This window comes from Vulpes vulpes, chromosome 13 (assembly GCF_048418805.1).
Source record: "Vulpes vulpes isolate BD-2025 chromosome 13, VulVul3, whole genome shotgun sequence".
NCBI classification, from domain to species: Eukaryota; Metazoa; Chordata; class Mammalia; order Carnivora; family Canidae; genus Vulpes; species Vulpes vulpes.
The window spans coordinates 82,142,848-82,158,994 of NC_132792.1; the positions used below are offsets into that span (position 1 = coordinate 82,142,848).

General features: G+C 37.0%; 1 protein-coding gene across 2 annotated transcripts in view; it reads left to right on the forward strand.

Annotated features, from left to right (window-relative positions):
• Positions 1–16,147, forward strand: part of PTPN2 (protein tyrosine phosphatase non-receptor type 2) — an 86,580-nt gene that overhangs the window by 37,499 nt on the left and 32,934 nt on the right. For both annotated transcript variants that reach the window (XM_026005997.2, XM_026005996.2), the window contains exons 3-4: positions 10,296–10,396; positions 15,746–15,844. In XM_026005997.2, the coding sequence (XP_025861782.1) occupies positions 10,296–10,396; positions 15,746–15,844 (200 nt within the window). The remainder of the gene's footprint in view (positions 1–10,295; positions 10,397–15,745; positions 15,845–16,147) is intronic.

A 16,147-nucleotide genomic window follows, 5' to 3' on the forward strand; every position in this document is an offset into this window, starting at 1 on the left:
AGACAAGCTTCCTCTTAAATGTGTGATGTACTAAAATAAAATAACTTCATAAAAGGTGAGAAGGAATCACTCTGTCTGATTTTTAAGACTTATTGTATAACTATGGTATCAAGATGATGTGGTATCGGCAGATGAATAGAAACACAAATTGGTAAAACTAGAGAATGCCTGGGTGGTTCAGCGGTTGAGTGTCTGCCTTCGGCTCAGGGTGTGATCCCAGGTCCTGGGATTGAGGCCCGCATTGGACTCCCTGAAAGGAGCCTGCTTCTCCCTCTTCCTAGGTTTCTGCCTCTCTCTTTCTCTCTCTCTCTCTCTCTCTCTCTGTTTCTCATGAATAAATAAATAAACCTTAAAAAAAAAAACAACTAAAACAGAGAACCTAGAAATGGCCTCATGCACATATGGTGAACTGATTTTTGATAGAGGTGCAGAGCAATTTAATGGCAGAAGGATGATCTTTTCAACAGTCAGTACTGGAGCAATTGGACCTTCACAGTCCAAAATAAAAAAGCTCAACCTAAACTTCCTTATACAAAAATCCCTAATACAGAAATTAAATATATAAAGTATATGAAATATAAATATATAAAATAAAACAAAAATTTTTTTAAAAATTTAAGACAGAAGATTCAGGACCTAAGGTTAGATAAGAGTTCTTAATGTGATGCCAAAAGCATAGTCTATGAAAGAAAAAAATCAATGAATTGGAGTAAACCAGAATTAAAAGCCTTTGCTCTGCTAAAGACCTTGCTAGGATATTGAGGATGAAAAGACAAGGACAGACTGGGGGAAGATATTTATAAACCACAAAGAATTTGTACCTAGAATATATACAGGACTCTTAAAATTCAAGAGTAAAAGGCTAAACTATAAAACCAAAAAAAGTACAGTTAGGAAATGGGCAAAAGATTATGAACACAGATGGCAGATAACCATGTAAGCATATGAAAGACATCATTAACTGTTAGGGAACTATCATTAACCATTAGGGAAATGAAAATTAAAACCATGTTGGTTTTAACCATGTTATATACCCACTGGAACAGCAAAAATAATGAGGCTACAATATTCCAAGGATACAGAAACTAGGTCTCATATAAGGCTAGCGAGGACATAAAATGTGTGGCCACTGTGGAAAATTGTTTGACAGTTTCTTGAAAAACTAAACGTATCTTATATAACTCAGCCATTGTGCTCCTGGGCATTTATTCCACAGAATTGCAACCTTCTGTCCATACAGAAGTGCATTTTCTGAATGTGTATAGCAGCTTTGTTTGTAATAGCTCCAAATTGGCAACAGCCTAAATGCCCATCAACAGGTAAGTGGTTAGCAAACTGGTTTATTCATACCTTGGCATACTACTCCGCAGTAAAAAGAAGTGAGCTATTGATAAATGCAACAAGTTGGGTGGATCTCAGAGGACTCATGCTGAGTCAAAAAAATCTAATCTCAAAGGTTACATATTGTATGATTCCATTTTTACAGCATTCTTGAAATGATAAAATTATAGAGATGAAGAATAGATTAATGGGTTAGGAACAGGGTTAGGGGAGAGTGTGACTAGAGGGGTTGCACAGATGATCTTTGTGGTAATGGAACAGGACTGTATCTTGATTGTGGTGGTGGTTTCACAGTCCCCACATGTGATAAAATGGCATAGAACTATACACACCCACACAAATGGATGCCTGTAAAACAGGAAATTGGAGTACAGTGTAGGTTATACCAGTATCTTTCCAGGTTTCTGAATTTGATGCCTTGATTTAGGTACTGGGCAAAGGTACTGTGCTAAGCAGTGGGAATACATAGTGAGCATGACAGGGCCCTGGCTGCAGATGGCTGAAAACATAGGTGCACCAAGGCTGAGTGGATCAAAATCTTGCCATAACGGTAGCCTTCTAACAGATGGCCCCCGCTGTAGCCACACTTCATCACTTGGGCAGCTCTGCTGTAGAGTACTTACTTACACTGGGGACTAGAGAGAGGAGCACAGTGTGCAGGGAGGGTACTTAATGTCCCAGGGAAACGTGGCACATCTTCCAGGACCATTGATTATACTCAGAATGTGGGGAGGGAAGGTGTGGTTACCTATATATTAAAATACAGATGCATAATGAAGTAGAATTTTTAAGTTCCTATACATTTTTTCTTTTTTAAAGATTTTATTTATTCACGAGAGACAGAGAGAGAGAGGCAGAGACATAGGCAGAGGGAGGAGAAGCAGACTCCATGCAGGGAGCCCAATACGAGACTCGATCCCAAACCGCGGGATCACACCCCAAGCTGAAGGCGGGTGCTCAACCTGAGCCACTGAGCCACCCAGGCATCCCAAGTTCCTATAAATTTTTAAGATGAAACAGGAGTTTTCAAGGAGTCTTACTTGGATGCTAATAATGTTTCTCAAGTAGTAGGTTGCTCTTTTCTGTATAAATCACAGCTGTGTCTGTGGTCACATAAGTTGGTAGAGCCAGGACAGACATCAGAATCTACATCTTTAGGCCCCTTAGCCTTCTCACCCATTTTCTTTCATTAGTTCCAGATAGGTCTACTGAGAAGTTCTGGAGGTGTCTGAGCTTGTTCTTTTTGCTGAATTAGGTCACTCTTCAAGTCAGCTAACATAATCTCCTCTCCTCTGTTGGTTTCAGAATGGTTTATTTTATTTTATTTTTTTAAAGATTTTATTTATTCATGAGAGAGACAGAGAGAGGCAGAGACACAGGCAGAGGGAGAAGCAGGTGCCCTGCAAGGAGCTGGATGTGGGACTCGATCCCAGGACCCTGAGATCACCCCCTGAGCCGAAGGCAGACACTCAACCACTGAGCCCTCCAGGCATCCCCTCAGAATGGTTTAATAGTGATTTGTCATTCTAACAAAATTCTATCATATTTTGATAATTTGAATATGAAAATTTTCTGGAATTTGTTGTCTAAACAATGCTTGAACAGTTGCCAGCCTAAGTTTATTTATTTTTTATTTTTATTTTTTTACCTAAGTTGTTTAGAACACTCTTCTAGGTAAACACTTCAGGTGAAAGTACAAACTTTTTCTCTCAGTCAAGTTTATGAAGTTAGACAAATGAATCAGTACAGATTTTCTTGATTCTCTGAACCTAAATTGCAGCCTGCTTCTCTTCCCTTTGTTTACTGGGCTCAAGCTCTATTATCTGTGTCCCTCAGATATCTTAGGTGCATACCCACCTTAAGGTATTTACTCTGTGCTTGGAAAGATCTTAACCAAAATATTCACATGATTGACCACCCCCAAGTCTTTGCTTAAATGTCACTGTCTCAGTGAGAGTGAGAATCCTGCCTACCCTAGGGAATCCTGCCTACCCTATTTAGAATTGCCTCACTCCCTAACATGACTCGGCTTTTTTTCCCATAGCATTTGTTACTGTGTAACATTTATTTAGTTGTTTTACTTATTGCTATCTCCCTTTCTGTAAGGTTCACAAGGGTATGGTTAGGTCCTAAACCCCTAGAGCCGTCCTTGAATATAGAAGGAATTTAATAAATATTTGGTCTATGTTGTTTCCATGGTGTCCCATGGACTTTTGGATGTAAGGAAAGTACTTTCCCCCAACTCCCTCTACCTCCCTCCCCCCCTCCCCCGTTTTAGGCTCTATCTCTCCTTAAAGGAGAGATTCTGACTTTCTAGGAATATAGTGAGACACTTACTGATAATTAAATTTAGTATGTCTTATTTTATACAAAGTATCAAAGAGGAAGATGTCCATGTTCCATAGTACATTAATAGATTTTATACTTTTTTAAGATACTTCCCAGGTGTTCTTTCCTTTGCAGAGACTCTTTGGGCTAAAGATCTGTTTTCAATTTGGAGATGTGTGGAAGACAGAGTTAATTAATATTGTCGTATCAAGTTTAGGAACTTGAAATCTTGGTGGATTGAAAGAGATTGAAGTCACAGATGGTCAACCTATTGTTTGAAGAAGAACCTACTCGGTGTTTCTTGAACAATGCGTACTTGGTTAGCAAGTTGGTGATGGTGTGCACCCACGATGTGCTTCACTGTAACTGTCTCCATTCCTGCCACTGTTTGGTTCTGTACTCATCTCTAGATTGAACTGTTAATGCATCAGTGCATTGTCTTCCTTCTTCCTCCAGCTGGTAGTTATTTTCTTGAAATCAGATGTGCTTCTGTCAGTCCTTTAAAGAGCTTCATTGAGGTAGCCTTAACATGTTTTGGGAACTCTTCAGCCTTTTTGAATTTGCCAGTCCTTCATGATATTCCTTTTTACTCCTTTTTGTGTGTATGCTCCTTCTTCATCTGTTTAGTGAAGCCTGCTTATCTCACTCAGCTTCCTCAGGTATCAGTTGGTCAGCTTTCTTCCTACAGCACATAGTCTAATAAAGATGACACTAGGAATTACTTAATAGAACTTTTTCCTGGGACACCTGGGTGGCTCACCTGTTGAGTGTCTGCCATCAGCTCAGGATGTGATCCCACTTCCGGGAATCCAGCCCCACGTCGGGTGGGCTCCCTGCAAGGAGCCTGCTTCTCTCTCTACCTATGTCTCCGCCTCTCTCTTTCTCTCTCTCTCTCTCTGTGCCTCTCATGAATAAATAAATAGCATCTTTTTTAAAAATAGAACTTTTTCCTTTTTTTTAATTTCAATTTTTTAAAAAAATAGGCTCCCCACAGAGTATGCAGCCCAATCCAATGCAGGGCTTTAACTCATGACTCTGATATCAAGACCTGAGCCAAGATCAAGAGTTGGTCACCTCACCAACTGAGCTGCCTGGGCACCCCTAGAAAGTTTTCTTTTAAAAAGCTTTAAACAAATTATGTGTTATCTTTATGTCACTTGCCTGGCTCCTAAAATATATTATTTGAATGAAAATTGTATATAAAGTTGTTGAAGAATATAAATGTAAAGAATGGATCTTCATGGTGGTAGCCTCAGAGAGGCTATTTAGAGCAGATTAAGTCCTAGTCTGGATCTTCATGGAAGTGAGCTTTGTATTGCAGAGATGAAGACAGTAGTCATACCTGATGGAAAGAACGGTGTGAAAGGTGTTTCCAAAAAGAATTTAGGATGTGTGCAAAGGATAGTAAAGTAACCAACCTGGACATATCAGAGATAATGTAGTATGGAAAATAATCTCCTCAATCGTACAAACCTAGTTTAAATCTCCTCTTGTGCTTCTCTAGTGTGTGTATGGTAATGACTGGATTCCCCAAGTGTCAGTAAAATGAGCATGATACTGTCAACTTTATAAGGTTGTGAGGCTTGAGAGCAGAAATGTAGTAGGATGTGTCATATAGTACCTGACACATCATAGGTGCTAAATCCTATGTGGTGGTCGTAGTTGGTTATGTCATCAGTAAAGAAACTATTCATCAAATCAAGTTTTATTTTCAGAAGAAACAATTAAAATGTTAATTCTCTGTGTGTACTAAATACTAAAGTATGTGATTCTTCATTAATATGGTAGTGCTATTACGGTGACTTGGATTTTAGTTCTAGCTTTGCTTTTTGACTTATTTCTTGATTCGAGAGAGAAAAATAATGATATTTATGTCTCAAGTATTTAATTTGTAGAGTCAAGGAGGATAAACATATCTATGAAATGCTTTGCATTCTTGCAGGGAGGAAACATGGAAATATAGGCATCAGTATTTGAAAACTTACAGTTTTCCCCTGGTTGAGACAGAAGAATGAAAGGGGAAAGTCTTTCAGTGCTGTATTACTTACTAATGGAGCTAGTCTTCTTCCCCAGTTGATTATAATGATTGTTTATCTCTATTGTGGTATAACCTATGGAGGATAGTTAATGATGAGTGTGAATCCTTTTTCCTGTTTGACTTACCTTCCAAAAGGAGATCTTTTTTACAATAATGATGAAAGGTGAATCAATGAAGGGGGTAAGGGATGTTAAAAAAAAAAAAAGACTTACTATGACATTGTTGAAAGAGGAAGCTAATCTGTATTGTCAGCTCAGGCCACAGCTAGAGCGTCATTTCTTGACAAATGAAACCATTTCTCAGAAAACATACTGTTTGAGGGTGGGAGGTGAAGGGAATCTTCATCAGAAGTTTGCTCAAATTTTATCCAGTTTATAAGCTACAATTCTATTGGATATTGCATTTCTTCATTCACTTGGTGGCAAGAATTAAGAACAGATAGGATATTTAGTGTAAATTTCCTTCAGGGGAGCAGTTTGATACATTAAAAATATATAGATACATATTCTTGATAGCTGAGTTTTGGTGTTATTGGATGTTATTAGACATTGAAAAATAAGATTTCCTGTGAAGCATGGTTTGATTGCTTTTTGTTATCTCATGCAATGTAGTTTGAACGGTCTTCATTTTTCTCCCTTTGCTGGATTTTTTGAAAAATAAGAAAGAGGAAGATAACTATATAATTACTTAATGATGATAAGGTACTGTGGGCTTTGAGTTTTATTATTTAGAGCCAAAGGACTCAATGTGATAATCTCATTTCAGAGGTTTCTGGGCAGAATAAACTCTGGGAGAGGAGAAAGCATTTAACTTTTCTCGTGTTTTCATTTTTGCTTTTTGTACTAATTCAGAAGTCAGAAGGTGGTTTGGAATGAACAGTTAGTAGATTTTGGGCTGACTGATAGTAACAGGGCAGAGAAAGGGGACATTTGACTCCCAGGGGACCTGTGAGGGGACCTGTGTCCACTCTCACACTTTAAACCATACATGAAGTGATTCTTAATTGGAGAAGAGGCATTGTCTGTTATCTTTGCTAGAGAATATAAATCATAGTCGTAATTTTTCATAAAAAGGCTTTGATAGTTTCACTTCCTGAAATGTACTGTATAGTTATTATCTTTGTAGATAATTTGAACGTGATATGTTTTAACACTAGAAACTCTTACTTTTCTTTTCCTTCAGAATCAGTTAAATAACTTTAAAGTTTTTCTTAATCTATTATAGAGCAGATGAATTAAAATAAATTTCTAATAATGTAGGTGAATTTGAGAGTTTTGTTTTTAATTACTCCTGATGAGAAAATATAGATTCAACCAACATTTGTAGCCAGTTCTAAATAGTTAGTTTTCCCAAGGATTACCTTCTTTTTTTAGTCTTAATCTGCTAGCAAAATTTTTTTAAAAATTTATTTTTTCCTGAAAAAATTCATGTTCCTTTGCTTTTGTTGACTATGTAAGTAAATGTTATAGGGAAGCAGAGGCCAGACTCTGCAGAACTCTGGATGTCTTTCAGGTAGCACCCTGTTCCCCTTTGGTCAGACCACTGGGCTCCAGGAAATGTATCTGTTGTTTTACCATTGTATAATTCGGTATTTTCAATGTATTAAAGTGACAGATGATGTAGATTTTAAAGCTAGGGAAAACAACTGAATTCTAGTTCAAGGTCCTGAGGGCAATGTGTCAAACACTCTTAAAAACAAACTGCCGAAGGTCTTTCTCTGGGCTTGATTTTTCCATAACTCTGGATGGCATACAAGATAACTCAATTCCCAGGTTCCTGGAGAGGAACCTTCCCAATTTTTATGGATTCTTGCTTCTTTTGGCCAAATTGCTTTTTTCACTTGTGCAATAGATATGATTAACCTTTGGGGTTTGTGTTCTTTCTGTGATTACAACATGAGGAAACACATCCCTTTGGTATTATATTCTAGTGAAACTAGAATTTTATGGATAGTAAAAGCATACATTCTCCTGATACATCAGTGTTTTCTAGGAGATATATGGTCTTTGTTTTGCTAATTGGGTAGCTGACCTTTTTACCATCTCACATAATTTAACAGTTAAAAGGTGATTAAACTGTTAAAAAAAAAAAGTGACTTAAAAAAAAAAGTGCTTGCTGACATCATCTTTCCGAGAACACTAGTATAAGTGATTTACTATAACAAGATCTTAGTTTTTCCTGTTGGCAAATGACATGTAATATTTACAGAGGTCTTGAGTTCAGGCCAGCACATACATCTCAGATAAATTGATGTGTGAAACTATAGCCATTTAGCATTTTCTTTCATACAGAGATAATGTAAACAGTTTTTTGTTTTAGTTTAAAAGTGGAGAGAGAAAGGATATTTAGTGTAAATTTCCTTCAGGGAGCAGTTTGATTGAATGTATCCTCCAAAATTAAACATCAAACATGTTTGGTTTAAAATTCAGTTACATTCTTCAGATGGTTTAAAATTCAGTTACATTCTTCCATCTGAAGATGTATCCATATTTAGGATACTAAGCCAGTGTTAACTCTGTTATGATGCACATACCTTCTCTTCCTGAGAAAACTCCTCCTTTTCCACCAAAATGATATAAGGTCAAGTTTTGTAGTCTACATATTTAAATCAGCATAAGTTCCAAATCTATGAGACTTTTACTTTTTTCCCCCTAAAGCATGGTTTTTAATAGCTCCATCAAGGTGTAATACATCTTTCATATATACTGTAATTTGCCTTCTGTTGGACATATTGGAAATTTGTGTTATTTCCTCTTGTGTCTGTTACTGTTAATCCCTGTGCTATGTCTGGCTGTATGCGTTGGTTTCATTCACAAAAATGGAAACCTTGGATTTTAAAGGATTTACACCTGTTATTCTAAACCAGGCATATGAAAATATTCTTATAGTTTCATCTAGTGCTTGCTAAGGGGCTAGACATGGCCTGGGCAGCACTGGGCATTATTAAAAAAAAAAAATCTTTGCCAAAAATTTTTTAACTAAAAAAAGTTTTCATTTTAATTTGCATTCTTTGATTAATAGTGAGATTAAACAAATGTTTTTCACATTTGTAAGTCCTTTGTGTATTCTCTTTGTTCACTTTTTAAAATGGGGTTCCCTGCCATTTCTTACTGATTTGTAGGTACTCTTCATATCTTAGTGCTTTGGTTGTATATGCTGCAAATATGTTTTAATTTTGAGGCTTCTCTTTTTTGAATTGATATATATTGGACATATATTAGTTTCAGGTGTGCAATAGTAGTGACTCAACATTTATATACATTCTGAAATGCTCACCACAATAAGTGTAATTAGGTCTGTCACCATAGAAAGTTACTACAATGTTATTGACTATATTCCCTGTGCTGTACTTTTCATCTAGGGGCTGGCTGACTTAAAACTGGAAGTTTGTAACTCTTAATTCCCTTTACCTATTTTCCTCACCTCCCCACCTTCCTCCTCTCTGACAACCACTGGTTTTGTTCTCTGTTTATGAGTTTGTTTCAGTTTCTTATTTGTTTTGTTTTTTTAGATTCCATGTATAAGTGAAGTCATATGGTCTTTTTTTTTTTTTCTTTCTTAACCTGATTTATTTTAATTGGTATAGTACCCTCCAGGTCATCCATGTTGTTGCAGATGGTGACATTTTTACTTTTAAAAGCTAGAAATATGGGGTACCTCGATGGCTCAGTCATTAAGTGTCTGCTCTATGCCTTTGGCTCAGGTTATGATCCCAGAGGTCCCTGGATCAAGCCCCACATTGGGCTCTCTGCTCAGTAAGGAGTCTGCTTCTCTCTCTCCCTCTCTCTCTGCCCCAACCCCAGCCTCCACTGTCTTAAATAAATAAATAAAATCTTTTTAAAAAATTAAAAGGTAGAAATATATCTAAAATAGACATATTTGTATATTGTGTTATAATACAATCTAAGTAATAGAAGGAGCTTTAGTTGTCTTATAAAGAATTAGAATATTCCAGGGCATAGCTGTTTGAATCAGTAGAGCATACAACTCTTAATCTTGAGTTTGTGAGTTCAAGCCCCATGTTAGGCATGGAGCCTAGTTAAAAATAAAGAAAAAGAATTACAATATTCCATCTGCATTTAAATATTTTTAAGTCTTAATTTAAATATAGTTAATTAAAAAAATTACTTAAATATAGTTGAATGCAGATCGGTTGAGGAATGAAGAAAATGAACTGTAGTTACCATGGGAATCTAGTCTCATCTATTTGAGGCCAGTTTTTTTTTGTAGATAGACTTATCAGTTCTTAGGCACCAAGACTCTAAATGATCTTTTTACTTTTAGGAAGATAGGTGCTTTATTCCTTTTACTATGTTTTTCTTTGGTCAATTTTTCTAGTTATAGTAGCTATCGTATTACAAACAAAAGCATTTCTAATACCACAGTAACAAACAAAAAGATTTCATTTTTATACTTACTTCAAAAAGAAAAGGAATAATTTAGGATTTGACTTAACTCTCTAATGGTGCTAATTTATTTTTCTTTGTTTTGTTCTATCAGTCTATAAATACCTAGAACATTAATATTAAAGTAAAAAAGAAATGGGAAGTTTTAAATGACAATTATGGTTTGTCATCCTCTGTTTCAGATGATCACAGTCGTGTTAAACTGCAAAATGCTGAAAATGATTATATTAATGCCAGTTTAGTTGACATAGAAGAGGCGCAGAGGAGTTACATCTTAACACAGGCAAGTGATGTGATGTGAAGCAAATGCCTTGACAGTGCAATTATTATGGTTGGTCTGCTTTGAACATAGTTAAAGTATGTCTTTACTTCTTTTGGAAATGAAATGCTATTTCAGTTTTTTCTGTTGTTACATGGTAAAATGTAGACATTTTGATGTTTTATATGGTTTTGCAGGTTTGTATGTGAACATGAAATTAAAGTTATTTTTAAGAAGGAAAATTTTTTAATGAATGGCATAGGCTAGTTCTTTTAAGGCAAATTATCTTCTTTATATTGATACAAGGCATTTGTTACTGCTTTGTTAAGTTCTCTTCACATAATCTGTATCATAATCAGAGGCTCTTTGAAAGCCCTTCTCTGGCATATATTTTCAGAGAGTATGAACATCCCTTTGATGGTGGTGTCTGGCATTTGTTCAGAACAAGGGTGGTAAGACCAGGTGCCCAGAATACTGTCTGGGAGACCATCAAGTGTGATGGTTCCTTGTGAAATTCTGCTTGCATGGTACACTGGCTACACACATAGTTGAGCACTACTGTTCTTTTGTTTTTTGATAATAGAAATTATTTTGGTTTGTCCACACCAGCTACCCTTTATCAAATCAGAGACTTAGTGAACAGTGCTTTTATATCCCCTGGTGAATGATTTTTAAATTCAAAATATAAGTTGTGGGGCACTTGGGTGGCCAGTGGTTGAGCGTCTGCCTTCGGCTCAGGGCATGATCCCAGGGTCCTGGGATGGAGTTCTACATCGGACTCCCCACAGGGAGCCTGCTTCTCCCTCTGCCTATGTCTTTGCCTCTCTCTCTGTGTCTCTCATGAATAAATAAATAAAATCTGCAAAAAATAAAGGTAGATAGTGTACCTATGAAAAGATACTCAATTTTTCTAGTCCCTAGGAATATAAATTTAAACCAGTGATCAATTAGAGCTTTTCACCAGTCAAAATAGTGGAGATTTAAAAATTTATAAAACTTAGTGGTAAAATATGTACAGATATAATGATATATGAGAGTGTTTATTGCAACTTAATTTTAATAGTACAAGGCCAGAAATAATAGTATAGAAATAATCTGTGAGGGACTGGCTAAATAAATTCTACATATACCATTAATATTGGTTATTTTAAGAATTAGGAATAAGTAGACTTTAATTTGCCATTTTCTGCCTTTTTTGTAATATTTGGAGGTTTTCTTACATTCATGACATTTTTAATAAACTCATTTATAGAATTTCAATTTACTTTGTACCTGAAAAAACTATAATGTTCAAGAATAGAAAAGAATAATTACTCTAAGTCACTTACCATACTTCTTTCTTCTTCTTTTTCTCTCCTTTTTTCCCCAGTCTTGTTTATTGGTTCTTTTTTCTCATTGTAGTCCCAAATTTTGTAGGTGATTTTCAGGATTCTGATTTAGGAATTTTTTCCCCCTTTTTCATTCTACCCTTGAGACTTCAGCTCTCTGGCACCGTATGTTCAACCCTTATATCTTAAGGAAATATAGATGTTGGATTCACAGTATCTATGCCCAAATTCCAGTCCAACTACTTTATTGGATGTTCATTCATCTGATGAAGATTTATTGACTACCTACTGTCTGGTAGGCATTGTTTAAATAAAACAGTGGAGCATCTGGGTAGCTCAGTCAGTTAAGTATTCAAATCTTGATTTCAGCTCAGGTCATGATCTCAGAGTTGTGAGATCGAGCTCCAAGTCAGACTCCGTACTAGGCATGGAATCTGCTAGAGATTCTCTCTTCCTCTCCAGCTGCCCCTCCTTCCCTTAAAATTTTTTAAAAATTAGACATTAAATAAACGCTGTTGTTATGAACTTCACATTGTAGTGGGAAATAAAATTAATAACAGCAATTTTGTAACATTCTATACTTTATATGTTTTGTATAATTTAAGGCTCAGAATAACTCTCTTGTAAACGTTGTCATCACCCTGGTTTTATGCATGAGGAATTATCTAAAGAGACCAGGAACATTAAATGACTTTACCAAATCCATTTAAATGAGTTGAAGCCAGAATTTGAAGCCCCATTGGCTCCATTGGTCATGCCCTAATTATTCAGCTCTGCTATCATAAAACTGCTGTGTGATCTTGGGCAAGCTACTTAACTCCCCAAGTCTATATATACATATCTATGTCTATTATAGTTGTATACCTATATTATCTGTGAAACAGTGTTGAGTGAAACTCTTATAGTGCCTGGTACTGTGGTAAGCCCTCCATAGATCATTGGTTGTGGCATTTGTTACTACTTTGTAGTAGTAGTAGTAATAGTAGTAATAGTAATCCTTTTATAAAATATTGTAAATCCCGTCATAACAGAAAATGCTTACTAATTGTGTTTAAGCGTCCTGTCCCTGTTGGGCTGCTCTGTGTGTCCTGATAGAGCCGCATGTATTTAGAACTGGGGGACCCAGAAGGCTGTTTTCAGCTTTTTATTCTTTCCCTATATTTTTCAGGTCCTCACTGGATATTTTTACGCAGATGACTCATTTACTCACAAATTCTGCATTTTCTACATCTTACTCTCTTTTTCCTTCTTTCTTCTTCTTTTTTTTTTTTTAAACCAAGCCAGCTTGGAATGGACCCTGACTTGATCCCTGTCCTTCCATGATGCTTCCCTATATCAGTGCCGTCCTCATTTTTAAGGCTCCGCTATAGCATGAAGATCTGATGGCTTACCCTTTACTCTTGTGGCACTTCATATGTTTTAGTTAGTAGGACTTGTAGCACTTAATATGTTTCAGTTAGTAGGACAAGGACTTCTTGCCTCTTAGCAAGCTCTTTGAAGGCCAAGAACATTTTACTAGAGAAAACTAGAGATGCTGAATGTTTATTATAACCTTAGCTGTTCTGATTGTCTTTTGTTACTTATTTTTGTCATATTTTTCCTCTGAATTTTTTTTTTAAATGTATCAGTCCTTGGTATAAATCTCCATTTCGTAGAAAAAAAATTGATAGTATTGCTTGTAGGTGGAAGAGTTGAGAGAGACCCCACCCCCACCCCAGAACCACTGATAGAATGTGTTTTGTGTTTCCAGTATATATACACACTAAGAAGTGACTTCTCTGGTGAATCGTTAGATCCATTTGTTTTTAGACGAAATAAAAAGCATTCATTTTTCTGGGGATTTTCTCATTGCCCTGTTTTACATTTACCCTTTGTTTTGTTTTAAAGTAGATCACATAATAGATATATAGAGTGAGGAGAACAGTATCTTCAAATATTTGGTTGTCATTTCTCAGGATTCTGAGTAGATTTCTAGCCTTTTTATAACTTTCTAAGTTATTCAAATAATATTAATGGAGCATCTGCTACACACCAGGGAATACAACTGTCCAAAAGATGCTTTCAGCCTTGATTCACCATGTGAATCACCATGTTTGACATTGAAAGCTGAAGTTGGGGATCCCTGGGTGGCGCAGCGGTTTAGCGCCTGCCTTTGGCCCGGGTTGCGATCCTGGAGACCCGGGATCAAATCCCACGTCGGGCTCCCGGTGCATGGAGCCTGCTTCTCCCTCTGCCTATGTCTCTGCCTCTCTCTCTCTGTGTGACTATCATAAATAAATAAAAATTAAAAAATAAAAAGAAAGAAAGCTGAAGTTGTGGGATACCTGGCCTGCAGCCCCCAAAGCTGCCTCTTGCTCTGTCCGTGAGGAGAATGCCTGCTGACTTATGTTAGCTGCAATAGAGCCTCATTCATTTGCACCTTTAAAATTAGTTATAATTTGACCATGGCCTTTTCATCTTTTATTTGCCCTTTCTTCTGCCCTGTGCTACTACTAAGCAAAATGTGAAGGTAATTGGATTTGATTTCTTTCCCCACCATGGCAGTATTGTAATATGAACCATTGCCCCATTTAAGTCTGCTATTGAGGTCACACAATGCTGTGGTGTTTGTAGATTAACAGCTTCATAGTGGTTCAGGCACTTTGAAATTTCCGCTTTTTCTGGAAATCTTTTTTTTTTTTCTTTCTTTTTTTTTTAATTTTTATTTATTTATGATAGTCACACAGAGAGAGAGAGAGAGGCAGAGACACAGGCAGAGGGAGAAGCAGGCTCCATGCACCGGGAGCCCGACGTGGGATTCGATCCCGGGTCTCCAGGATCGCGCCCTGGGCCAAAGACAGGCGCTAAACCGCTGCGCCACCCAGGGTTCCCTGGAAATCCTTTTCTAGTTAACTTTGGGTGGCTGGTTGGCCAGTGATGGCACAAATTTCCTCTTTTGTATGACTTCCATGATCCATGGCACATAGGACCTCTCTTCTTGCTGTGTAAGCTGAAAGATACAGAAATTTCCTTTGCATACCTCCTTTGCAACTACAACATAACCAGTCAGATATTTCTGCCCACAATTTTGAGGCTGGTTTGTTTATAGGTTATACGTGATTACTATGGCCACCTTAGTATGGTGATGCCAGCAAAGGAAGGTGATAGTAGTGACAGCATCAGGAACACTGTCCCAGGCTGACTCCTTTGAGCAGGATCTTGCTTTGACATTGGTTCCACTGAAGCCTGGCTTCCCAGCCCTCAACTGAAAGTCATCTGAGAGTCTGAAAAATTCATTTTCTCCCTAAGTTAATAAAAATTAGTTTTGGGGGTGCCTGGGTGGCTCAGTGGTTGAGCATCTGCCTTTGGCTCAGGTCATGATCCTGGGATCCTGGGATCAAGTCCAGTATCAAGCTCTCTACAGAGAGCCTGCTTCTCCTTCTGCCTGTGTCAGTGCCTCTCTCTCTTTCTCATGAATAAACAAATAAAATCTTAAAAAAAAAAAAGTTTTGATTACTTATAAGCAACTAGTACAGACCTATTTTTTTATTTTTTTTTATTTTATTTATTTTTTTTTTAATTTTTATTTATTTATGATAGTCACAGAGAGATAGAGAGAGAGGCAGAGACACAGAGGGAGAAGCAGGCTCCATGCATGGAGCCTGATGTGGGACTCAGTCCTGGAACTCCTGGGATCACGCCCTGAGCCAAAGGCACCCAGGCATCTCACTCAAGTGGATTCATTTTTTTTTTTTTTTAAAGATTTTATTGATTTATTCATGAGAAACACACACACAGAGGCAGAGACACAGGCAGAGGGAGAAGCAGGCTCCAAGCAGAGAGCCCAACATGGGACTAGATCCCCGGTCTCCAGGATCACGCCCCAGGCTGAAGGCAGCGCTAAACCGCTGAGCCACCCGGGCTGCCCTCAAGTGGATTTAAAGTCATGATTTACTTACTAGGATTTAATACATTGTTCCTAAACTAGAGCATACTTGAAGGAATTTTCCTTGAGCTTTGTTGAATCTCCTTTGTCTTATCTACTTTTTCTTCTCTGTTCTTATAGGGTCCACTTCCTAATACAGGTTGCCATTTCTGGCTCATGGTTTGGCAGCAAAAAACCAAAGCAGTTGTCATGCTAAACCGAGTTGTGGAGAAGGAATCGGTGAGTAACACTTAATATTTACAACTTAGTGTACTGCCTGTATCTTTCACTTGTAAATGTTTTCATATTTCTTTTGGGATACTCATTTTTTCCTAAAAGTAGTAGTATATCATTTTCCTTCTTGCCTTAACTATTTAAATAATAGTTGTATACCACTACCCTTCCAAGATGTAAATATAATGAAACAAATATTGACCAATAGTGACATAGATCTTTGGAATCCTTAGGCTTTATTAGAATTTTTATAATTTATTATTATCAAAATCTCAAAAAGTTTGTAAAAGATTAAAGTGACTGGTTTTT